We start from the raw sequence: 24,988 nt of genomic DNA, 5'->3' as shown, positions 1-24,988 counted from the left end.
CATGGCGCTGGAATCCGGAGCATAACAATTGGCGTTCGAATGGCCTTTTTGTCCTTCTCTTTTGTGTACTAGCGAAATGCGCACTAATCATACACAATTCAATATTCCACTTGATTGGGATAAGTTTATTTCGAGAATTCTAACATCTTAAATCTTGGTTCCACTGATATTCTACTCCTTCTGCTCCTGCGCTGCCTCCTGTGCAAGCTGCTTCTCTAAAAGATAAAGCAGCGCTCCCTGCACATCCTCCCGTCCCATGGACACTTCAACAAGCCTAACACCCTGCCCATTGATGATATTCTCATTTGCTAAAACCTCCTGAAGCTCCCCACAAGTCCTAGCTGTGAAAGTATTATTCTTGACATGATCCTCATCAGCACCGAAGTAATTCAATGCCTGTGCATGTCGCCAGAAGGGAACGTCGTTGTACGCTTCTTTCCGGCCGTGAATCACACGCTCGATGGTATAACCCTCATTGTTGATAATGAAGATGATAATATTAAGCTTTTCCCGGATCATCACGCTGATCTCTTGCGCCGTCATTTGGAGACTCCCGTCGCCAATGAAGAGAATTGTTTGGCTCTTTTGCTCGGGTTGTGTGTTACGTTCCCGCTGTGCTAGGGCGGTGCCTAGGGTTGCAGGTAACATGAAGCCGATGGAGAGCCAGGTCACTGCGCCGAAGATTCGGGATCCCGTTGGGAGCTTGAAGTTTCGACCTCCGTGGGCCGCTGTCCCGGTTTCTGTCAGGATTATGTCGCCTTCCCGGAAAAGGGGGTTCACGAGTGGGTAGAAGTTGCTTTGGGCTAGTGGGTCGGTAGGTTGGATGCCTGTGACGCTGAGCTCATGTTTTGGTGGGGTTTCAGGTTTGACTAGACGTGTTGAATCGAGGCTCTGAAGAAGCTTTGAGAGGATGCTTCGTGCTGACATGTCGAGGTATGTATCGTTTGAGATTTTAACGCTCGTGCCAGAGAATGTAATTGCCACTGCTGGTTTGGCGATTGTCGTGAAGAAGTAGCTGTTTGTGTCGCTGTTGTGTGGTCCAAATGTAAGAATTAGGTCTGCTTCATCGAAATAATTCTTTGCTGGCTTGTCGCCGAAATCTCCGCCATATAGTCCGTAGGCGTTGGGGAGTTGCTCGTTGACGAGGCCTTTGCCGTACACGGTTGTCCATGTTGGCCAACCGGTTGCTTTGATCAGGGCATCAAGTTGGTCGACGATGCCGAGACCAGTGCTCTCCCCATCAACCAGAATGAATGGACGCTTGGCGCTGTAGATCCGCTCCAGGATTTGAGCGAGCACTTGCGGCTCTTGGGTCGAGCTCGGGGGCTCGGGAATGCGAATCTTTGTTTCCAGATTTGCAGCTGACACAAGCACATCGGGCATATCATCTGGGAGTTCGAGATAGACTGGACGGCTGTGAATCAACGCCTGCTTCAGGATATAATCAATTCTTTCCGGCGCCGTGGCGGCATCCGTCAGTCTGGTTTGAGCGGCGGTGATATGAATGGACATGTTTGCAAAGCGACGATAGTCGCCATCTGAGAATGTATGGTGCATGAATGTCCGCGCAGCTTGGAGCGGACGCGGAGGTGTTCCGACAATGTGTACCACTGGCGTGTTCTCCGCGTAGGCCCCCGCAATGCCGTTCAAGGCGGACAATTCACCAACACCATAGGTGGTAATAAGTGCGGCTAATCCTTTGATTCGGCCATATCCATCTGCTGCATAAGCCGCATTGAGCTCATTGCAGTTTCCCACCCAATGAAGGCCAGCGGGGGTGACGAAATCCAGTAGACGAAGATTGTAATCGCCAGGGACACCAAACATTGAGTCAACACCCAGCTGACGAAGCCGGGTGAAGAGATAATCTGCCAGTTTAATTTCCTTGATTTCTTGCATGTCTTTATGTTTCATGAAAGAGAATATGATATAGTTGTACAAGAAGAAAAGACTGATGAAATGGAGTATTTATAGTTGCTCCCCGCAATCTTATCGCCGACTCTCCGACTCTCCGCTTCTCCGTTTACTCCGCTGTTAACCGAAAAACACATATCTTCTCATGGACTTTAGTCCGCTCAATGTCTTCTCGTTTAGCTGCTTGTGAAGGCTGTAGAAAGGCTAAACTGGCATGCGATCATAAATTACCGGTTTGTACAAGATGCAGCACCAACAAGGGCATATGTATCTACAGGACAACCCCTTTCAAGCGAAAAAGAGCTGAGAAGCAAAGGTTGGCATCATATCATATTCGTCTTGCATAAATCAACTTCTAATAATATTCACAGTCTTGACTCACCGGATGAATCTTCATCCTTCAACCCGAGACGCAATCCCTATCCGAACCCTGGATACCTTGGATCGTCTAGCCATGCAGCTATATTTAAACATATCACTCCAGATGGAGACCATGGAAGTCACCAGGCAGTCCCTGAAGCTCTGCACTCGGATTTATTCGGCGATAACCATCTCGTTCTTCAAGGTGCAGATATCCTAAAGCACCTCCTGACAAAATATGAACTCTCGGCCATGAAAGACCTCGTCGTTTTTTGGTTAGCCAAAGGAGCAAATCTCGCCCTGGCAGAACCCTTCGTCAATCACTGCACCCAAAGCGTCAGTCAGCTATTCACCTACCATGACGTAAACTGGCACTTGGTCTACGCAAGGCGTCTCCTCCAGAACTCAGCCCAACAGCTGCACTTCACCGATTCTTCAGATCTACCATCTTTCTCGGCCCAGTTCCTAAATCACAATTCTCGCTGGGAAACCCTGGGCATCTTTTTCGCGGCCGTCACTCGAGCAACTATCGACATCACTTTCTTCCCTTCCCTCTACACTACTGAACAATCCCAATATACCCTCCGAAGACTCTGTACCAAACTATGCGATTTCGCTCTCGAAATCTCACTCTCCCTAGACTGCCTAAACGACCTCCAACTAATAATGCAATACGAAAACTTCATCGTCCACTCCTACGTCGACGGCGATCAAAGCTACCACTCCTGGCGCAAACTGGGCGATGCAATCTCCTCCACCTTCGCACTGGGTTATCATGAAAATGTCGAGTCCAAGCCCGGAATCCCGCCCTTTCTCAAAGAGCTGCGCAAAGCCGCTTTTGCGCGCATTTACTCCGCCGACAAGAATATTGCTATTTTCCTCGGCCGTCCGCCCCGCATGAATAAGCGATTTTGTCATTTTCAGATCCCCGCTTGCTGGAACGCTAACGGCCAGGAGTGGACCCTAGATGCTGAAGCTGGGTATAGAGCTGATACGCGCTGGTCGGCGCTGTGTGCTTCGCTGAAAGAGGAGATCTGGGAACTTCTCCAGGATAAGCATGATCCGGCCTGTGCGCAGCGAGCGAGGTATGATGTTTCCTTTTATCGTCAACTCTAGATTGGGGATCTATCCTAACTGTTTGTATGGTCTAGTGTCATTCAAAACCAGGCAGAGAAACAGTGGCAAGCTCTGCCGCCTCAATTCCGTCTCGAAAGCAGCCTGAAGCAATGCACCCAAGGGCCCTTCGAGCGTGACTTCGTGGCTGGTGTCCGGCTGCACCATCTGCACGTCCTCTTCCTGCTCCGTCTTCTGCTCCTCAAATCGCCAACGGAACCAGATCTTCCCATCATCGAAATAGCAGGCCAGATGCTTACCCTCGTCGTGGAAATTATCCTTCTCCGTGATCACCTCACTAATTCTGGTACTGGGCTTATTTGGAAAGTGGCGTATTACGGTCTTCCCGCTGCGGGGATAATGCTCTTAGCTATGCTCAAGCAGCATATGCCTCGCGCGCATCGAACTCGCACACTGCAGGATCTGAGTGTTTTTGTTGCGGAGGTTCAGATCGGGACGATTGTTAGACCCGGGGATCCGAATTATGCGCTTCTTTCTAAGGCTACTAGGACTATACAGCGGTTTCTGGACTCGACACATTCGGATCCCGTGCCGGTTGAATCGGTTGGTCAGGGGGATGAGTGGGCGGCGCTTTTGAGTCAAGATTTGTGGGATTTCGAGGCTGGGTTCTGGCAAAGTTTAGCGGATCATCCTTCTCTTTTGGCTATTGAGCCGGAATTGCCGCGTGTTTAGTGATGATTGGAGATTTATAGTAGGAAATATTTTGATGTTGAAGGTTTAGCACAAACATGCATATTGGAATGAGCAGACCAAGGTCCCTCGACTATCCTTGAAACATAATTGAAAACATGATATCTTCCTGAACGCCGGACCCTGGAGGGCAATGAGAAATAGGTACACTCGAAATCGACGACACGATGGATCAAATAAACGGGGATCAGGGTCCGCCAGGTCCTGTTGAGCTCGAGACATGCATAATTGGTATATAATGGGCGAAATCCCCAAAATGCAAAAGGTGTCCCAGCACGTGGGCTGTATGTACAGTGCTCGTTCAGAACGTGACAAAAAAAGAATCAAGCCAATAGGCGAAGTCGCTGAGAAGACAAATAGAAATCGCTGAAAGCTAGAATACATTAATGGAGAAGCTTGGTGCTGGCTTCGTGAATGATGTCGGCAACTCGGTTAATCCAGTGCTGGGTTAAGGTCCAGTTCCCTGTGTTGATGCTATCTCGAATAGCAGGGAAGAGTGAGGCGTCGTAGCCGGACCACAGCTCGGGGCCGAAGATGACGTGGCGGAATTGTGTGCGGTTGGGAACCTGAGGGTGTTAGCTAGGTTTTGATAGTAAATGAAGAAGTAAACTTACACCTCCGCCTGCTGCCAAGTCAAGCAGATCGGTCTCAAATGCAGCCATTCGAGCATTGTGGCTGACTCGCTGCACTGCCATGACATTACTTTCATATCCTCCCATACCCCACACGGTGTCATGCCAGATCTTATTCCAGGCCTGGAACTGAGCAGTGTTGGCTTTCATTTCGGCTGCAGCACTGAAAATAGGTTGCATGTCCACCTCAGCCTTCTTTGACTTGGCGTATGCATCCAAGTCTTTGACCCATCCGCCGACAGAGTCACCGTAGGCCTCCATGTCGAATGGTAACATGGGGTTCTCTGAAAGGTCAAGTAGGAGCAATCCCCAAAATTGAGCCAGGATTTTGTGGTATTGGAAGTCAGGGTCGGCATTTTGCACCATCCAGTCGTACGACTCGTAGCAGCTGTGGTATGGATAGGGCTCACCCTCAAACCCAAAGTCAATGCTCGAGGTGCCCGCGATATCCTGGAACGCAACATAGTCGCTTCCAGCGCCAAGTGGGGCAATCTTTGAGCCCTTCTTCTCCCAAAGATCTTTCAATGTTGCGTTCGCATAGGGGTCCGAGAGACGGCCCAGAATCTGCATCACGGTGCGCTCAAAGACGGGCGACGCCGATACACGGAAATTAGGCCCGGACACGCCCACGTCGACATTCAGATAAGCAAAAGCATTCGTACGAAGATCATCGATCTCCTTCTCGACATACTCTGTTGATCCGATTAAGTTATATTCTTCTCCATCCCAGCTAACAAATTCGATGGTGCGAAGCGGTCGCCACCCGTAGGTGAGCAACTCACCAAAGGCGCGTACAACCTCCAGGAATGCGGCGGTGCCACTTCCAGGGTCAACGCTTCCCATGCACCATGAATCTCGGTGATTGCCAACAATGATCTTCTTATCACGCTCGTCCATTCCAATGATTTTGGCGTGGATATTGTAGATCGGTTGCCGTTCGACTTCATCCTGCAGATTCATCAGATGAACCACAGGGGAGTCTTGATCACCAGTCCACCACTCGACTTTGGGAACACCGCCCACCCACTCCTTTGGTACTTTGGAGCCATGGCCTTTCAGACCCTGCAAAAGCCGCTGCGCATCACGCCAGGCAAGTGGGAGACTGGGAATCTTGGGCAAACCGGGGCTATCTGCTGGAGAAAGACGGTGTTTTTCTCCTGGTGTAGATGCCCACCCAGGGGTGAGGACGTCTCCGACCACCTGCGACATCATGCTGACACCGCCCCTTTGCACACCATCACTTGGCATGAACCGGCCTTCGGGATAGGCCGGGCCTTTGACAAATCCATCCTCGGCAGGGTCGGAGTAGATGATGCAGCCGGCCGCGCCAGCCAGTTCGGCGGCCTTGATCTTCAAGGCGCGGTCAGATTCGGTTCCATAATAACGGACCAGAGCGATCGAGCCTTGGAGCGAAACGCCCTTATCTGCGAGCAGTTTGAAGTCCTCGCGAGAACCGTAGTTGGCATACACCAGGTGTCCAGTCACATTTCCGGACTTTGAATGTCCGTGGAAGACCAGGTCTTTGGCGTCATCCTCTTCAAGTTTAGCCTCCCAGGCTAGATTGGGTGGGTCGATGATGGCCACTCGCCTCCCATCCTTGCGCGGATAGTTGAGATAGACCTGGAATTCCTCCCGCGAAACCTCATCAAAGGCTGCTTTGTGGAACTCTTGCTCGATCAATTGTGATAGCGCAAAACTGCCTTCGGTACCGGCGACGTGGGTATAGTTTGTGACCCGGCGCAAGTTCTCGGCGATATTCGTCTCGTTGATGTGGCCCTGAATGAAATTCTCGACAGATGCAGCGCTATAGGACTGGCCCATGGCCATGCGACTGTTGATGTTGAAGATATCTGCAATGAAGAACACATAGACCAGGGAGACGACCAATAACAGCGCGAACACCCGGAGGAGCATGATGCAACCCTGATCTTTTAAGCGTGCCCTCGCGTCGCCTAGGTTTATTGTAAAGCGGAAATTCGGCATATATCGTTGAAAGGGTCGTTGTATTGTAGACAGGGCCCGGCTTAGAGTATTGAGTTGCTTGGAGAATCGATGTCGTAGGGGCGGGCGTCCGGTCAGCGATGTCCCGGAATCATCCACATCCATCTGATCTAATTCTCTTCGTAGTTCCTCCGTAGAACCTCGATCCGAGTGTGAAGCGGCGGATTCGAGATCATCGAGACTGGTGCGCGCGGATTCCACCGTTGGGGGTTGATAACGGGAGGCATTACGGCTGAGGAGCCCCTGTCGTTCCACATCGGTTCCATCACCGAGATCTGAACGAGAGGAGGAGGGTTGACCGGTGGCTTCGGCATAGGAGGGGATAGGGACGGCCTGGTAATCAAACTTCTCGTCGCCCATGGTGGATAAAGGGCTCCGGGGAGCAATAAGAAGGGTTTAATGCGGAGATGCGGTAGATCATGATCTTATTATTGCAATGACAAATGAGTGTCCGACATACCGATGTCGATTTACAAGGTAAGTGCAGGGTATTGTATGTACCTTGAACGAGTTATAGGAGAAGACGGAGAAGTGAGCAGGCAGACGCCCCCCGACCCACGTTCTCGGCAACTGCATTACGCATCAGCATTGGCATTGCATTGGCATTGGAACTGGCAACTGGCGAATATTTTTCTACCGATTCCAAGGTTTTAATCTTCAAATATTGGAAATTTGTTGAAATCACCATTGAAATATATATATAGATGTACGTTAAATTTGACTTAATCTTCTTTGTATACTATACCATGTGAAGAAAAGATCTCCCCGATGGGTCATGCACAATAACTAATATATAGTTACTCACTTAGTCTACTCTTTTAAATTACCAAGGTCAAGAAATTATGATCTCATATGTAATAGAATAAGAAAGAATTTGTATATAAGATAAAATTGTATCAATTTGTCTATCTATCTGTCCGGGAATCCAAGGGCATAAATATGCTCTTCTTTCTAGTCCGTGGTTATACAGAGAGCCGTATAGAATCCCGAGCCCCTTCGCCCCGGGGCCGTAGTTAAGTCATAAGGAAATCTGTCTAGTCTGATTTAAAATAATTATAATCAATGAACATGAATCATGCTTTCAAAGAGGGGGATATAACATTACCTACATAGTCTAACGCCGCGAGGGTTATTCTCGGAGAAGACTCGGACCTGACTGTCAGTACCCTTTTTCGTCTACCTTCACAACCTGAGAGAGGTTGTCACCCGATACTGCAGAGAAAATTGCAATGTTCTTGGCCCTTTTTCGCTTTGGACCTGTAAATCATCTCTGACCTCCTTGCAAGCTTACGAAAATAGGCGCAGGCTGGCGCGGAACATGAGGGGACAATAGCCACAAGCATCCTGGGGTTGACCAAGAAATTCAAATTTTCGTTTGCACGCGAACCCTTCTCGTGAAAGTATCGCGTTCTCGCCTTTAAACAGTCATGGAAGCCTATCTCTCCCATTCTATCCTCGAAGAGCTCGTTCGCTTTGGTGAAAACGGCTCCACCCACGCAGACTCCGTGAAAGAAAGGGCTTCCGTGGTCCTCAACTACCACTTTCCGGTGGCTCATAGCTACTCGGTTGCATCAGAACGAGACCGAAACAACCACGTTGGCGACTCCATCATCCTTCGTATCCGACGTTGGTCCCCTGGAGCTCGAAGTGTCATTGATCATACATATGCCGAAGCGAAAGGCCTAGACTACGAATTAGAGATGTCGTTAGAGCAACTTGAGAATGTCCTTGAGCATTCCTAACACTGAACTCGGAAGATTTTACGCGATTGTGGTCCATGGGATCAAATTCAAGTTCTATGAATATCATCAAACCCTACCTGCGCATGCACGGCTTATTCCGTGGGGCCCTCTCAACCAACGCCAACCGCGAAACTCATTCCATGCGCGCAATGTCAGTTTTGAAATTGATTGGATGCTGAGATATATGGTGCAAAATGATATTCCGCCCGTCTGTTAAAGGCCTTCTAACGAATTGAAAATGCATGATATAAAGGAGGAGGGCTAAAGAGATATCTATTGCTTCGTTTTAATACTTGGGATGAAGTGGGTACCAGATTATCGACCCATTTGAAGCGTTTGAGTTATTAACGACTGCGAGTTAGGATCTATCGTCCAGGCCATAGGCCAGTCTAGAGAAGAAGTGGTCGAAAATGATATGAGCGAAGAGGGAACCTAGACAAGATTTCCCAGCAGGCTCAGCTCTGCTCGTAAGTAGAAGGCTTTAAGAGTCGCTATTGGTATTTCCGCACCATACGAATATTTATGTTAGATGTCTTAGGCCTGTCGCATAAAGATTTGACTGTTCGCAATGTCGACTTATCATCAGGAATCGGTGCCGATTGCCTTGAAAAGCACATAGGGTAGCGTTTGCAAGTGATATCATACGGACCATCATCAACCATGGATGTCTGCATACGTTGTATGTATGCAAGTTCCAAAGCCTTTCACTGTACGGAGTATATACCCCTACCTTGCCCAAGTGGCTCCACACGGACCCGGATCCTCCGTCTCCAGTTTGACCGGATAAATATTTTAACCGGCCCAGGCATGGTCAGCTGACCCTATCACCAAAAATGTAGAAAACGCGTAAACAATCACAGTTGACAAAGAGAAGAAAACACTTGAGAGACCATGGAATATACTGGTTTAGCAGTACTACATGACGGAGTGTTCCCTGGTGGTACTATACTACTATCCTCGTTAGCGTGAAGTCCTTGGAAAAAGCCTTGAATTCAAAGTGGAGCAGATCGATAAGATGGACTGAGTTCTACACTGTAGCTTAGACGTTAATGATGTACGGAGTATGTATGTGTTGCTTTATTGGGCTTCGAGAGCATAATTTTTATCACAGTGTAGAATTGATGTGTATATAATAATAGCTAGTTATGTATACAAAGTAACTATAGTTAGTATATTAGTATAGTGATAGTTGAGCGTTGGTAGTAACTTGTTTGTGCGCGGGGAGTGTACTCAGGTACTTGAGGTACAAAATGTCCAACCCAAAGTAAAGCTTTAAAGCTGTGAATTAAATCAATGAAATCAATATCCGATAATCGGACAAAAGGAAAGAAAAAGAAAAGACACAGTGTACAATACTAGTAGAATAGTGTACAGCGAGTGTTGATCTCCACCAAATAATTAAAAAAAATTGTATATGGTGACAGATCGTACACTGTAGATCCGAGTACACAACTCCTTTTCATTTGCCTTCTTTTTTATATATTTTTATTTATTCCTCTGATCTGCTTCATTCTTTTCATCCTCACATTCAATTTCAATCTCTCTTATATTTTACCCTCTTACACTTCTTTTGTGTGTGTGCTTCTTCTTCTTCTGCTTTCTCAGAAAAAAAAGTTATCTCCCCTCCATATTCCCCGCCATGGCTGCTCGTCCCCAGAACATCGGTATCAAGGCCATTGAGGTCTATTTCCCTACTCAGGTGAGTGATTTCGCTAAGATCTTAATTGGTCTTGTTTCGTTATTAACTCTCGCTACAGTGTGTTGACCAGACTGAGCTCGAGAAGTACGATGGCGTCAGTGCCGGAAAATACACCATTGGTCTTGGCCAGACAAAGATGAGCTTCTGTGATGATCGTGAGGGTATGTGCTACTACACCTCCTTACTCAGATTCAATGTCAAAAATGAGAGGAAAAAAGGGAGAAAAGAGCAATCACTAACCCATTGGATTAATAGACATCTACTCCATGGCCCTGACCACCCTCTCCTCCCTCATGAACAAGTACAACATCGACCCTAAGTCCGTTGGCAGACTCGAGGTCGGCACTGAGACCCTTCTGGATAAGTCCAAGTCCGTCAAGTCCGTCCTCATGCAGCTGTTCACTCCCCACGGAAACACCAACATCGAGGGTGTCGACAACGTCAACGCCTGCTACGGCGGTACCAACGCCGTGTTCAACAGCATCAACTGGGTTGAGTCCTCCGCCTGGGATGGTCGTGATGCCGTCGTCGTCGCCGGTGATATTGCCCTGTACGCCGCTGGTGCTGCCCGTCCCACCGGCGGTGCTGGTTGCGTTGCTATGGTCATTGGACCTGATGCCCCTATTGTCTTCGATGCCGGTCTCCGTGCCTCCTACCTCACCCACGCCTACGACTTCTACAAGCCCGACCTGACCAGCGAGTACCCCGTTGTCGACGGCCACTACTCCCTCAAGTGCTACACCGAGGCTGTCGATGCCTGCTACAAGGCCTACGATGCTCGCGAAAAGACCCTCAAGGCTCAGACCAACGGCACCAATGGTGTCGCCGATGAGACCAAGACCCCTCTCGACCGCTTCGACTACATCCTTTTCCATGCTCCTACTTGCAAGCTTGTCCAGAAGTCTTTCGCCCGCATGCTCTACAACGACTTCCTGGCCAACCCCACCCACCCCGCCTTCGCCGAGGTTGCCCCCGAGCTTCGCGATCTCGACTACGAGAAGTCTCTCTCTGACAAGGTCGTTGAGAAGACCTTCATGGGTCTGACCAAGAAGCGCTTCGCTGAGCGTGTCAACCCCGGTCTCCAGGTCGCCACCCAGTGTGGTAACATGTACACTGCTACCGTCTACGGTGGTCTTGCTAGCTTGCTTAGCAACGTCACCTTCGACCCCAAGGAGCCCAAGCGCATCGGTCTGTTCTCCTACGGTTCCGGCCTTGCCAGCTCCATGTTCAGCGCTAAGATTGTTGGCGATGTCTCCGAGATGGTTGAGAAGCTTGACCTCCAGAACCGTCTCAACGCCCGCACTGTCCTTGAGCCCGCTGCCTATGATGCTATGTGCAAGCTCCGTGAGCACGCTCACTTGAAGAAGGACTTCAAGCCTACTGGAAACGTCGAGACCATCGGCTCCGGTGTTTACTACCTGACCGAGGTGGACGACATGTTCCGCCGCAAGTACGAGATCAAGGCATAGATCCTTGTTTCGCAATTATTTAATGATGTTCTGTGATTGCCTTTACCGTTGGATTTGACTATTTAGACGGTTCAGAGAGATTCCCCCGAGCGTTTTTTTTTTCTACCCAAAATGGTGTATAGACAGCAGGGATCCTTGGAAGGATCCTTGCTTTTCTTGTTTCTTTTCTTTTGCTTTTTTTCCTTCAACTGGGTGTTTTCCCATTCCGGCCCAATTGAAATGAATGTCATGAAAAATAATCAAAAATGCAAATAATGATATAACAAATATCTTCTGAGGAGTCACGAACTACAATATTTTACTCCGTACTCTGTAAACACATGTTATTTATTATTAGATTAGAGGTAATTATAGTTATAGATCTCTAACACTTACTGTGCATATACAAACCCCTGAGAAACGCAGGGGTCATCGCGCGCTTCAAGGGTTCGATAACACCCTAACCACTCTCGACGGAGTACTATGAACAATATCAAGGAATATCATTTCTTTCCATGTGAACTTCAATTAATTGTTGCTAATCATGGTACATTTAGTTCTAAAGCTTCCATTTATGTCACATTTGTCACATCAAAATCCTCCAATTACTGCACATAACGCCGGCCTAGCGCCTACCTGGACCTTCTATCCCACCTCTGTAGCCGCCGACATCAATATCACCCCCGGGGCCTCATCAAATACCTATTTTTATCCTGTGAACCTTCTCATTTCTCCTCCCTAACCGCCCACACGGTAAATTGGTAAATCCTGAGGCAAGCCAGGGTCAACAAGACCGTTAATTTACCTGGAAAATGCGACCTAATTGTTTACTAAGTTAGAAATGTTGCTGTATTTAGATATCACTCTCCTACTTGCAGCATACTAACTCCTTTTGGATTTCTGAAGAATCTCGCGACGGCATATGCCAACTGTAGCAACAAGTTTACGCATGATTGTCCTTGAAACTAGCACTATACCGGAAATGGTATCTCCACTGGCGCGGTTTCATGACCTTCCGATCCGCGACCTGGCTCGTTCTGTATACTATGTCGGCAATCTTGTGTTTCATCGTATGGTAGTTCCTCCTGATCGGAGACCAGGATCTATAAAAAAATGTTCTCAATTCCTTTGGCGTCACGATGGGGCTCTTCTCCATGTTTCGTCTTTTACAGATCTGCCAGCGTTTATCCGTCGATCTTTTTATATACATCCTTCTTGGCTGTTTGACATTTACTCAATGTCCTTTTATTACCTTCCTTCCTCTCTTGATCTCTGGTAGACTCAAGACCTTCGGTTCACTTCTTTCTTTCATTTTATTCCTGTCCTGGATCGTTGACGAACAGGACATAATTCTTTATCATGTCTTCCGCTGTTGAATACGCTCACTATCGGCCAATGACGCCGACGTGCCCTCCTAGTGAGGGTTCCCTCAACAACTCTACTCATGATTCTGTCTCCTCAAGCGATTCTTCTCCATGGTCGACCAGGACGGGCAATACTAGCCCTTCCACCTCATCATCTATACATCACCATGGTCCCACTATTTTGCCTAAGATCCGTACCCAAGACACCATCGTCGAGCCTGTCTCTGTCAATGGCCCTCTGCGTCACGGCAGCCGCGTTCTCTCAAGCACAAGGAGCACGGCTGGCTTCGCACCTTACCCAATGGCTCGGCCACCTACAAGCCGCCCAAAGCGTGAGATTGCAAATCGCTTGACATTGATCTCTCCGGTGTCTCCGTCTCCATTGTCTCCGCTCATAATGGCTCCCCAGGGTAGCTGGTCTGCCTTGTCATCGCCCATCACCATCACCCCACCGAACAAGCCCCGATCAGGTGGCCACTCACGCTCGTTCTCGGCCTCTGGTGTCGATTCAGCAATATTAAACCGCTTCGGGTATCCTACTTACCGCGGGCTCCCTGAATATGTGCCTGAACTGCAGGCTCACACTAATCCCACTACACCTGTCTCGCCGGTCGAGTCTACCTACACTCCAGTCACACCGATACAGAGCTGGTTTCTGTATCCCTCCTACCCGCAAAAGCCGGATGTTCAAGCCCCAGCATACACTCAGCATTCATTGACGGTTCCGACACCGCGTTACCATTACCAAGAATCAGCTCAGCCTTCACCCACTCTGATGAGTCCCGGGACAGACCTAGCACCCCGCTCAACAACATTAATAACAACAACGACAACAACGACAATAACAACAACCAACACCACCACCTTACTCTCATATCTGACCCAATCAATTCAGCCAATCAAACTAGTCCGCAACGTGAGTGTCATCCCAACTCGCGGTCTCCACGATTACTTCTGGTGGGACATCCGCAATCTAAGAAGTTGGACCTCCTTCTCTCTCGAAAGCTTCGACTCTGTAGACAGCAGACTCACCAAACTCCTCAAAACCCAAATCCCACACCTACTCACTCCCCCCGTTGCCGTGTCTCAATCAGCTCTATCGCCAGAATCAGAACCAGCCCTCGTCTCCCTAATCAGGAACCTTTACGCACCAAGAGTCAACGCCGCCTTGGCCGTCTCCCAAGGCGAAGATCATCTGCAGCTCTACGCCGCCCCAGACGTCCGAAGCACAGGACACAAAAATCACGGCCATCCCCATTTCCTGGCCAATTACCCCGGAGACACAGATTGCACTAGCGCTGGTCTTCCGCGCGGCCGCCTGGTCGGCATCGTCAAGAGCTTTGACCGTTGGAATACGGGCATGCGCAACGAGGCTCCCCACCGCCGTGTCGAGTACTTGAATGGTCTCGCGCATCTGCAGCGCTGCATGCGCGAACACTCCTGTCGATATGGTTTCATCATCACAGAGATCGAGCTTGTTTGTGTCCGTGCTGGTTGCGATGCTGGTGATGATGTCCCTTATTTTGGATATCTGGAGATCGCTGCTTCCATTCCGTTGAAGACTGCTCGTCGTGACGCAACGCCTATGTCGCCTAGTTTATCGTCTTCAGCTGCGTCGATTGGCTCTGGTGATTCTCCTGGTTCTCTTCTTGAGGAAGTGGATGATGCGAACTCTCCCATGACGGCCAGCTTGGCTTTGTATTTCTTGTTGATGCTTTCTAAGTCTGTGCCGCTTCCGCAACAGCCTTCTGCTCATCTCAATGTTGGCGGGCCTGGTGCATTGACTCGTCAGCGGATTCTGAGTGAGGCGAAGGATAAGTGGATTCCTGAGCCGCAGATTGGGGAGAAGCGGGATGCTAAGAGGGTTAGGGGCTGGGTTTGGCCTCAGGATGCTTGGCACAGGAGGGAGGGGGGCGGAGTGCAAAGGGCGAAGGGAGAACCCAAGACGAAGAAATGGCATAAATAGATGTTTCTTTTATCTCGGCTCTGGTTGGATGATTGGATTTTTTTGGAGTTGATTCAGCATGGTTGGCTTTTATTTGCTGGCTTGGTGTTTTTGGAGATCTCTTACCATTCCCCATGTATGTCTTAATGATAATGATTTGATTTCTTTGATCTCCTATCCAAGTCTTCTCTTAGGTAGCTAGCTTACTAAATGTATGTAGTATATGTGTCAAACAATACAGGTGTATGTTGATCTAGCCCCAAGGTCCTCACGGCTGAATACCTAGGTAGCCTCAGATTGACTGTCAATTCAGATTGTGTGCTTATTTCCCGCCCATACTGTAGAATCGTCAGCTGCTGTAGAAAACCTACATTTTTTGCATTGTCAAGTTCTAATGCAGCACAGATACTGCTTGTTCCTTCGTGTTAATCATTTTAGTGGTCAATGTATGGTGTTGTTTATTGTGGAGCACGATGTTCGTTACGCCCATCTAAAAGGAGAGCTGGATGTCTCCATACCTAATTTTATTTCTGTACTTGGATGTAAATTCACGTTAACAGGCCCACCCCTCCTGTGATCTCCAGCTAGATGCGGAGCCGGGGCTATACAATGGTGTCATGCAAGCCCTAAGGACCTTGGGGAAGAGTACCTCGATGGCTAACTCGTGTGACTGAGGAAATTGCAGAAGCAGGTGCTATGCCTATGATTCCAACAGTATAAAAGGAATTTGGTTTCCCTATGTCCATGTTTTAGATCCTGTTTTGCCCAAATTTAATTCATTCGACCAACTATTAAACACCCGATATGTCTTCCCTCCATCCTCTCCCAGAAGAGAACGAAATCCGCGACGTAATAATCATCGGCGCCGGACCATGCGGCCTGGCTGTTGCCGCAAGACTCGGTGAAGAAACACCCTCTGCCGTCTTCACCGATGAAGAACATCAACGATACCACTGGATCAAGAAACACACCGGCCGGATGAATCTGGTTCAAGCAGGACACAGCAAAAAAAACGGCGTCCGAGCTGCAAAATGGGATAGTGAGAAGAGATGTCCTTGTGATATAGAGGGACGAGAGCGTCGTGCTTCTACAGACTCGGTTTCTTCCGTTCCGTCGTTATCTGCTTCTTCTACTTCTTCGTCCTCGTCTGTCTCCACTCTCGTGCTTGACGGATCGGGCGATAAGTGGATGCAGCGTTGGAATAACGCATTTCGGACATTGGAGATTAAACAACTCCGCAGTCCGATGTTCTTTCATGTTGATCCTGGTGATCGCGATGGCATGTTGGCTTATGCGCAGGAGACTGGGAGAGATACGGACTTGTGGGAGATTCCTAACTGTGTCGGGAAGGAGATGAGTAAACATAAAAAGAAGAAGAGAAGACAGGGTGGGAAGAACCAGTGAGTTACTTCTGTCAAGATGTCCGAGTGTATGTCTGACTTTAATCCATAGAACACTTGGCGGAGAAATCGACGAACGAGATCGGAAAGATTATTTCTCGCCATCCACAGATCTGTTCACCGATTACTGCGCTTCAATCATTGATCGATATGGTTTGGATGAACCGGGTCAGATACTGCAACGCGAAGCTACAGATCTCTCATATGGTTATCTATCTGATAACTCGCAGTCAAAGATGTTCACGATAACCACTTCCACAGGGGAGAAGTTCTATAGCCGGGCTGTTGTTCTTGCAATTGGACCAGGTGGAGCAGGAGTATCAAAAATATATCCCTGGAAGCCATCAACTGAGCAAGAGGGTGCTGCTGCATGTTGCCACAGCATGGAAATCAAACAGTTCCCTAGCTCTAATGTACGAAGTAAGATCCAGCGACGACAGGAGACGAATGTTGTTGTTGTTGGAGGAGGGCTATCGTCCGCCCAGATTGTTGACATGGCTGTTCGGAAAGGAGTGACCAAAGTTTGGTTCTTGATGCGCTCTGGGCTGAAAGGTATGTCTAGTATCCTGATAACAAAAACCGAGTCACAGCTAACCATAACCAGTTAAACATTTCGATATCAGTCTGCCCTGGATGGGCAAGTATAAAAACTGGGAAAAAGCTGCCTTCTGGTCTGCCGACACCGACGAAGGTATGTATATACCTAATACTAATATCGATCCAGAACTAAAAGTGATAGAACGCCTTGAAATGCTTCAAACCGCCCGAAATGGAGGAAGTATCACACCTCGCTACACAAAAATAGTGAAACAACACGCCGCCCGACACCGCGCTTCCATCCACCCCTGCACAGAGATAAAATCCCACGAATACAACTTGCAAACAGAAACCTGGACTCTGACAACTGATCCGCCAATTGCTGACCTGCCCCCAATCGACTATATCTACTTTGCGACAGGGGCGAGGGTCGACGTGCGCGAAATATCATTGCTCCGCCAGATGAACGATCAATACCCTATTGAGGTTAAATCGGGATTGCCCTGTCTGACTAACGATTTGTCGTGGAGGAATGACGTGCCGCTATTCATGACTGGGCGCATGGCATCCTTGCGTCTCGGTCCTTCGGCTCCTAATCTTGAGGGCGCGAGGGTTGGTGCGGAACGGGTTGCTTGGGGTATTGAGGAGGTCTTGCAGAAGGGCGAGAAGGCTGGTGGGCAGTGTGAGGGGTTTTGTGGTCTTGGGAATCGGTATGCTTCGCTGGTTGGGGATGATGATGTATGAGGTTTCATATGGTTTTAAACTAGAGTCGTGTGTCAGTATACTTGAGAGTCTTTACTTTACTATGAAATAATGCAAGATTAAAGGTATTGTTTTTGCTTTTGGATGTAGATCATAGATTTATGCTGCACGGGGGAGGGAATTGAGGATCCTAAACCTGTGTGCTGGACAAATTACCCAAAGAGGTAGTTAGATCTGGCATTCCTCCCTTCATTCATTATTTATTGATCATTCATCTCATGAGTTTTCCGAAGATGAACCGGGGAAGGCTGGAGATTTGCTGGGTCGAAAAGAATGCTGATCCCTTGCTCCTGTAAACGCCCTATGGGTTTAAGATATAAGCTAGCCGATCATCACAGTGACAATTTAGAGCCGTATCTATATTTACGTTTGAATTGTGAACGAGCTCATGCGACAGGCGAATATGGCGAACAAAGCAAATATAATGCCGGAGATCGAGCCTTCAATGGAGATCGCGATGGACAAACTCGATGCATTACCGAACAACACAAATCAAAATTGGATAAAGGACAAGGGGCTTCGAAAATTGAACCTGAGTATTTTCTTTATGTATTCCACTGCTTCTTCGGCCGGATATATTGGAAGTTTGGTGAATAGCTTACTGGTGCTGCCCGAATGTCGGTATACTCTGATCTCACGACAATATCAAAACACTGACCGGATAAACCGCAGTTGGCGTGATAGTTAACGGCCTCAACCCCAATATAATCGGATTGATTATTGCCGCAACTTCCTTGGGTGCATTTATATCCTTCGCGCCGGCATCCTACATAGCTGATACTTTTGGCCGCAAGACATGTGTTGGAATTGGATCCGGCCTTGCCATTGTAGGTGCTATTATTGGAATGGCGGTTCAGAATCACTGGGCTTTTTTTGGTGCGAGGATCATATCCGGTGTTGGAATGGGAATTGCCCAGACTGCGGCTCCTCTTTTGGCGACTGAGATCGCGCATCCGCGTCAGCGACAGACGGCCACAGCTCTCTACAATGCCTCTTGGTACTTGGGGGCCATTGGATCAGCGGCAGTTACCTATGCCACGATAGGTATAGCGAATAGCTGGTCATGGAGGGTGCCATGTCTGCTGCAGGTGTCGTATCCGTTGTTTCAAATTCTGGGGTTGATCTTCTTTGTGCCTGAGAGTCCAAGATGGCTTGTTTCAAAGGACCGAAAGGATGAAGCATTGGCTACATTGGAGAAGTATCATGCCAATGGCAGTCCAGACGACGAGTTGGTGAAGCATGAGTTCCATCTCATATGCACCACAATCACGGCCGAAATGTCCAATTCGAGGAATTGGAGTTCGTTCTTTTCATCGAGAGGCGATATGCACCGTCTCGCCATCTGTGTCTTGGTTGGATTGATGCAAGAATGGGCTGGAAATGGTAGGAACCAGGTATTCCAATATCCAAGTGTTAAACCAGTTAACAGTCTCGCAGGTATCCTGTCTTATTATCTCGCCCCAATCCTCCAATCAGTGGGAATCACCAAAGCAGCCGACCAAGCCGCCGTTAATGTGAGTCTACAGGTATGGAGCTTCCTCCTTTCAGCAACTGGCGCAGTCGCATCAGAGCGATATGGTCGTCGCATTCTCTGGCTCTTATCCACTATTATCATGCTGGTCTTCTTGTCAATGTCCACATTAGCTGCCGGTCTACATACCGAGAAGCATATATCTTCTGCGGGAATAGCTGTGGTTCCCCTGCTTTTTATCTTTTTCGGTGGATTCAACATCGCTTATGCGCCTCTTTTCCTCTCGTATCCAGCTGAGATCCTAACCTTTCAAATGCGTGCCAAGGGTATTGCTGTAACGCTCTCTGTGGATGCTGTGGCGTGCTTCTTCAATCAATATGTCAATCCAGTGGCATTTACTGCCATTCAATGGAGGTATTATTGTGTCTTTATCGGGTGTTTGGTTGTGTTCTTGGTTTTGATTTACTTCCTATTCCCCGAGACGAAGGGGCGGTCTTTGGAAGAGGTTGCGATGATTTTTGACAAGGAGTCGGGCACTGATAACAAGAAAAGAGAGCAAACAGAGAAGCAAGAGATGAGATAGGAGGTACAAACAATAGAACGAGAAGATCTCAGTTCAAATGACATACCTTGACGAGCGACTATATAGTTGCCCGCAGCCAATCAAAGCCCGGGGGTTATTGCTGATACCCCGTTCCCCGCAAATGCAACGCGCCCATAGTAACCTCCTCTTTCTCCTCTTCTCTCTACTTGACTTCTCGTGTTCAGACTCATCGTCTACTATAAGTGCCTGCCCTTTGTTCAAAGATGGAATAAGTCAATTTATGCCTCCACAAATTAGCATCAGCCAACCTCCCACGATGAAAGAACCAATCCCAACATCAATCAACGCCCCTGCCAACTCCTTATCCTCCCCCGAACCCCTCCGCTTCCTAGTAATAGGTGCTGGCTCACGAGGAAATGCCTACGCTCGCGCCGTAACAACAGCAACAGCAGGTAAAATCCACTCCATTGCCGAGCCACATATCTCCAAGCGCCGCGCTTTCGGCAAGAACTACATATGGGCCGAGTCGGCGAGCGAGGGACAGGAATTCAGCGATTGGCGCGATTGGATAAAGTGGGAAGTTGAACGCAGGGAACGCGCTCAGCATGATCCGCATACTGCGGTTGGTGTGCATGGTGTGTTCATCTGCACGCTCGACGAAACACATGTTGAAATTGTGCGTGCTCTTGCGCCCCTGCGACTCCATATCCTCTGTGAAAAGCCGCTTGCACTTTCGCTTGATGATTGCCTGAGCGTGTATCGTACGCTTCAACCACCCGATGAGTTGGGAATGCCCGCGCCGCCAACGAACATTTTCTCAATTGGCCATGTCCTTCGCTACAGTCCCCATAATATCCAGCTTCGGAAACTCCTGGCTGATCGTGCCATTGGTGATATTGTCTCCCTTGAACACTGTGAACCTGTTGGTTGGTGGCATTTCTCGCATAGCTATGTGCGCGGAAATTGGAGACGTGCTACTGCTGCGGGTGATGGATCTCTTCTTACAAAATCCTGTCATGATATTGATTTTATTCTTTGGTTGCTTTGTTCACCTCTTTCCCCGGATGAGACAGATAGCTCGCAAGCACAAGCCTGCAAGCCGCATTTCCCACGCTCGATATCCTCTGTCGGGACGATGACGCAGTTCCGTCGTGCACGTAAGCCTGCTGGCGCTGGCGACGCGACTAACTGTGTTTCTTGTCCCGTCGAGCGGAACTGTAGCTATAGCGCTGTCAGAATCTATAATGATCGCCACCTTGTTACAGGACACATTGCATGGCCGGTTGATATTGTCTGTCCGGATATCGAGGATGTTTTCCGCTCGCGCGGCAGCGAAGCAGCCGAGTCTCTGCTTCTCTCTCGTCTCGGCGAAGACTATGATAAAAAAACCGTGGCTGATGAGAGCATCGCCTCGCGGCCTTGGTATGGGCGCTGCGTTTATGAGGCTGACAATGATGTCTGCGACGATCAGGTTGTGACTATCGCTTGGGATGATGAGGGGGTTGCCCCGCATCGACTGGCTAAAACGGCCTCGTTTCATATGATTGCTCCTACAGAGAAACAGTGTGAAAGACGGGGCCGTGTTTACGGTACGACTGGTGAGATTGCGTATGATAGCCACACTATCTCGGTGTATGATTTTGCGACCGCTAAGACTGAAATTATCAATGTGCCCAAGCCGCCGCCTGATCAGAAAGAGTCGCATGGTGGTGGGGATTACGGGCTTGCGAGACAGTTTGTCAGTGCTGTTGAGGCGGTTGAAGATGGGTTGGATGTTGAGACTGCCCAGACGCGGTTTGTTGGTTGTTCGCTTGAAGAGGCGGTTCGGAGTCATGCTGTTGTCTTTGCGGCTGAGGAGGCGAGGAGAGACGAAAGGGTTATTAAATGGGAGAGTTGGTGGGATGAGAAGTTGAAGGCTTCTGCTGCTGCATTCAAGACGTAGATTCGATGAGGTATGTATTCATGATCTAATGATGCTATGAGGTATGAATTTTGGATGATGCATCCATTTTATAGGTTTACGGAAACCAAATTGATTCAAGACAGGCTCAGATTAAGCTATAAACGTATTTTTCTATCGCATGCCAACATAGTTGATATTCTTCTTGATCCTGCTTTTCGATCATCATTCTTCTCGTTCAGATCATGGAACTTCAAAACAATTAAAAGGTGATCCCCATCCAGCAGGTTCCACACTAAACCTTACAACAATTCCCGATTTAGGTCTTGACATCGGGCTCCTCGCGGCCGACATATTCCTTGAACTTGAGCAGGGAGAGGGCCAGCGAGATGTTCTCGGCGAGATATTCCTGGGCATTCAGACCAAACTTGGTCTTGTCAGCCTCGTACCGCTCAACGTACAGACGGATAGTAGCGCCACTGCTGCCGGTACCGGACAGACGAACGACCATACGGCTGCCGTCGTCGAACTTGGCGTACAGGCCCTGGTTTTTGGAGACGCTGCCATCCAAGTCGGTGTAGGAGAAGTTGCCGGCATCAGTGACCTTGCGGGTGCCGATCGATGAGCCGATGAAGGTGTCACGGTTGGCAACGAGGTCAGAAAGAGTCTTGACGACCTTGTTGGCACCCTCGCTGTCGACGTTCTCGTAGTCGTAGCGGGTGAAGAAGGTGCGGCCGTAGGTTTGCCAGAACTCGTTCTGGATGGAGGCGATGCTGGGGGTCTCGTTGGTCTTCTCCTTGGCGACACCGGCAATGATGTTCAACCAAGCGACAACGGCCCACAGACCGTCCTTCTCGCGGATGTGGTTGCTACCAGTGCCGAAGCTCTCCTCACCGCAGATCGACATCTTCTTCTCGTCGAACAGGTTGCAGAAGAACTTCCAGCCGGTGGGAACTTCGTAGCTCTGCAGACCCTGGGCCTCAGCCACGCGGTCCACAGCGCCGGAGGTGGGCATGGAACGTGCCAGACCGTAGACACCCTGCTTCTTGAAGTAGGGGATGAGCTTGGCGTGGTGTGCGATAATAGCCAAGCTGTCACCGGGCGAGACGAAGGTGTTGGCACCGTATATCATGTTACGGTCACCATCACCATCGCTGGCCGCACCGAAGTGCACGCCGTTCTTGTTGACGGCTTCGACGAGCTCGTGAGCATATACCAGATTGGGGTCGGGGTGACCACCGCCAAAGTCCGGCTTGGGCTGGCAGTTCATGGTGCTGTTGGCGGGCAAGCCGAGCTCCTTGACGAAGATGTCCACGCCGTAGGGGCCGGTCACACCGTGCATGCCGTCGAACAGCACCTTGAAGTCCTTGTGGGAGCTCAGGAACTCCTTGATCAGATCGAAGTCGAAGATCTCCTTCATCATGGTCACGTAGTCGGCAGTAGAGTGCACGACCTCAACCTCGAGGGGTCCATAGCTTTTAGTGCCAATGGTGGTGGTGTCAACGTCGGGGACGTCGGCGATCTTGTAGGAAGTCAGGGTCTTGGAGGTCTCGAAGATCTTATCGGTAACGCTCTCGGGGGCAGGGGCACCGTTGGCCAAGTTGTACTTGATACCAAAGTCGTTCTCGGGGCCTAAGCATTTCTAGTTAGCACCCCCCACTGAATTTTAGACTATTCCCAACAATTACTTACCACCGGGGTTGTGACTAGCGGTCAGGAGAATACCACCAGTTGCCTTTCTCACACGGATAAGGTTGCTTGCAGCTGGGGTGCTCATGATGCCATTCTGGCCGACCAGCAGCTTCTTGACTCCATAGGCGGCACTGATCTTTGCGATCTTGGAGATGACCTCGGGGTTGTAGTAACGGCCATCACCACCAATGACAAGGAAAGAATCTTTAACACCCTCGGGGATCGACAAGAGAATGCTAGTGATGAATGATTCGGAGTAGTGAGCCTGCTGGAAGACCTTGACCTTCTTGCGGAGGCCGGAGCTGGGGGGTGGGTTAGTTGTTATTCTCAATGGCGGGGTAACAAGCAACATACGTTCCAGGCTTCTGGTCGGTGAAGGGGGTAATAGACACCGTCTGGACGGACATGATGAAATACAATGAATTAGAAAATAAAAAGGGATAGGTGTAAGGGGGGAAGAAAAAGAAAACAGAGGGGGAGGGGAAAGTTCACCGACTTGTAGCTCGGGAGGGGCGTCATGTGTTTATCATCCACCAGTTAGACAGGTACTTGAGTTACTTGATTTACTTGCATTTTGTTACAGGTACACAGGTACTACAAAGTACTACAAAGTATCTCTTTGCCACATCTACATATATGTACTTACCAGGTTTAATTTAAATATTTTCTACATTGTCCTTATACAGACCTGTTACTCTGCCTAGCTAACTAGCTACTTGGTTCTACAATCAATGCCCAAAGGCCGTTGAACCAGTTGCCCGCAGATCATTCCCGGGGAATTGTAAATGCCGCAGTCTGGCCCAATTGATGTACATACAATATATACAATATGTAGACAGATTCAATATGCAAAACTAGAGGGAAAAGATTTTCATGGGATTTCCAAGATTTCAACCATTTTTTTTTCTTCCGAGTCTCAGACCCCCATGTCTCAGAATAGAGACAAGCCACAAATAGCTCCCTGGTTATCCATATAGCCCAAAAACCTAAGAAAACAGCTTCTCCTTGTAGAACTTGATTTCCTCAATACTTTCTAAAATATCGTCTCTCGCAAGGTGAACTTCCTTCTTCACCGGAACTTGCTGTAGTAGCTCATCACTCCCCCACCTCCGTGCCGCTTCCTTGAGTGAACTCACATCTAAGATGCGATAATGGAGATGCTCTAACACCTTGGCATACGGTTCACATGCAAGGAATGCTTTGTCGGCATGAACACTATTGCCAGCGAGCAGGGCAGTGCGCGGGGTTGGAACATGTTGCTTGATGTAGTCGAGTAGAGCATCTGCAGCTGTGGAGGGGGAAGTGGTCGAGGCACGCACGGCGGCCGTGAGGCCCGTGCGCCCGTGCGTGTCGATGCACCACTCTCCCATGTTGTTGAGGGTGGAGTCTGATACGTGGATGACGGTCTCGAAACCATTCGGTTCAAGGAGGTTGAGCTGTGCGTCTGTAATGAAGCAGCAGATTTGGAGAATCTTGTCGGTTTCAACATTGAGACCGGTCATCTGTGGGTGTTAGCAGGGCCGCATTTGGAGCTGATCTGGCAAATGTACCTCGCAATCGATCCAGACCAAGGGGTCTGTTGAGCGGTTGAGTGGCATTGCGGATTTAGATCGAATGAGTATGAGGTGGTTGGGTGTTGTTCTCTTTGGCTGAGCTGTCAATGAACTGAGATTCAAACGGGTACAATCTCTGATTTGGTGGGGGAAGGAGCCGGGGACCACAACACTGCGAAATGCAGATATTGGTCGGAGAA

The 24,988-nt window shown here is 49.0% G+C and overlaps 11 protein-coding genes across 11 annotated transcripts; 7 read left to right on the top strand and 4 right to left on the bottom strand.

Moving 5' to 3' along the window:
* Positions 1-171: 171 nt before the first annotated feature.
* On the bottom strand, positions 172-1,899 carry N7529_005502 (alpha-keto acid decarboxylase family protein; the record flags this gene model as incomplete). The annotated part of the gene is made up of 1 exon (XM_057241029.1): positions 172-1,899. One exon carries the CDS (start codon positions 1,897-1,899, stop codon positions 172-174), a length of 1,728 nt encoding a protein of 575 aa, XP_057096388.1.
* Positions 1,900-2,078: 179 nt separating this feature from the next.
* On the top strand, positions 2,079-4,080 carry N7529_005501 (uncharacterized protein; the record flags this gene model as incomplete). The annotated part of the gene is made up of 3 exons (XM_057241028.1): positions 2,079-2,230; positions 2,286-3,359; positions 3,426-4,080. The coding sequence occupies 3 exons, from the start codon at positions 2,079-2,081 to the stop codon at positions 4,078-4,080; spliced, it is 1,881 nt and encodes a 626-aa protein (XP_057096387.1).
* Positions 4,081-4,481: 401 nt separating this feature from the next.
* Positions 4,482-7,091, bottom strand: N7529_005500 (M28 family metallopeptidase; the record flags this gene model as incomplete). The annotated part of the gene is made up of 2 exons (XM_057241027.1): positions 4,482-4,664; positions 4,713-7,091. The coding sequence occupies 2 exons, from the start codon at positions 7,089-7,091 to the stop codon at positions 4,482-4,484; spliced, it is 2,562 nt and encodes an 853-aa protein (XP_057096386.1).
* Positions 7,092-8,158: 1,067 nt separating this feature from the next.
* N7529_005499 (uncharacterized protein) lies at positions 8,159-8,473 on the top strand (the record flags this gene model as incomplete). Its single annotated transcript, XM_057241026.1, has 1 exon — positions 8,159-8,473. One exon carries the CDS (start codon positions 8,159-8,161, stop codon positions 8,471-8,473), a length of 315 nt encoding a protein of 104 aa, XP_057096385.1.
* A 1,639-nt stretch (positions 8,474-10,112) lies between these two features.
* On the top strand, positions 10,113-11,641 carry erg13 (hydroxymethylglutaryl-CoA synthase; the record flags this gene model as incomplete). Its single annotated transcript, XM_057241025.1, has 3 exons — positions 10,113-10,172; positions 10,231-10,333; positions 10,428-11,641. The coding sequence occupies 3 exons, from the start codon at positions 10,113-10,115 to the stop codon at positions 11,639-11,641; spliced, it is 1,377 nt and encodes a 458-aa protein (XP_057096384.1).
* A 1,338-nt stretch (positions 11,642-12,979) lies between these two features.
* N7529_005497 (uncharacterized protein) lies at positions 12,980-14,950 on the top strand (the record flags this gene model as incomplete). The annotated part of the gene is made up of 1 exon (XM_057241024.1): positions 12,980-14,950. One exon carries the CDS (start codon positions 12,980-12,982, stop codon positions 14,948-14,950), a length of 1,971 nt encoding a protein of 656 aa, XP_057096383.1.
* A 783-nt stretch (positions 14,951-15,733) lies between these two features.
* N7529_005496 (FAD binding domain protein) lies at positions 15,734-17,604 on the top strand (the record flags this gene model as incomplete). Its single annotated transcript, XM_057241023.1, has 4 exons — positions 15,734-16,329; positions 16,382-16,881; positions 16,934-17,020; positions 17,069-17,604. Coding segments are annotated over 4 exons (1,719 nt in total), but the record flags the coding sequence as incomplete, so codon positions are not given.
* A 427-nt stretch (positions 17,605-18,031) lies between these two features.
* On the top strand, positions 18,032-19,682 carry N7529_005495 (uncharacterized protein; the record flags this gene model as incomplete). The annotated part of the gene is made up of 2 exons (XM_057241022.1): positions 18,032-18,245; positions 18,301-19,682. The coding sequence occupies 2 exons, from the start codon at positions 18,032-18,034 to the stop codon at positions 19,680-19,682; spliced, it is 1,596 nt and encodes a 531-aa protein (XP_057096381.1).
* A 277-nt stretch (positions 19,683-19,959) lies between these two features.
* N7529_005494 (Gfo/Idh/MocA family protein) lies at positions 19,960-21,585 on the top strand (the record flags this gene model as incomplete). Its single annotated transcript, XM_057241021.1, has 1 exon — positions 19,960-21,585. One exon carries the CDS (start codon positions 19,960-19,962, stop codon positions 21,583-21,585), a length of 1,626 nt encoding a protein of 541 aa, XP_057096380.1.
* Positions 21,586-21,862: 277 nt separating this feature from the next.
* On the bottom strand, positions 21,863-23,642 carry pgmA (phosphoglucomutase PGM2; the record flags this gene model as incomplete). The annotated part of the gene is made up of 3 exons (XM_057241020.1): positions 21,863-23,175; positions 23,236-23,537; positions 23,590-23,642. 3 exons carry the CDS (start codon positions 23,640-23,642, stop codon positions 21,863-21,865), a joined length of 1,668 nt encoding a protein of 555 aa, XP_057096379.1.
* Positions 23,643-24,221: 579 nt separating this feature from the next.
* Positions 24,222-24,833, bottom strand: N7529_005492 (oligoribonuclease; the record flags this gene model as incomplete). Its single annotated transcript, XM_057241019.1, has 2 exons — positions 24,222-24,737; positions 24,786-24,833. 2 exons carry the CDS (start codon positions 24,831-24,833, stop codon positions 24,222-24,224), a joined length of 564 nt encoding a protein of 187 aa, XP_057096378.1.
* Positions 24,834-24,988: the final 155 nt, after the last annotated feature.

This window comes from Penicillium soppii (genome assembly GCF_028829465.1).
Source record: "Penicillium soppii strain IBT 18220 chromosome Unknown utg000005l, whole genome shotgun sequence".
Classification (NCBI taxonomy): domain Eukaryota; kingdom Fungi; phylum Ascomycota; class Eurotiomycetes; order Eurotiales; family Aspergillaceae; genus Penicillium; species Penicillium soppii.
Note: the sequence above shows the minus strand (reverse complement) of the source record. Positions and strands in the feature narration are given on the sequence as shown.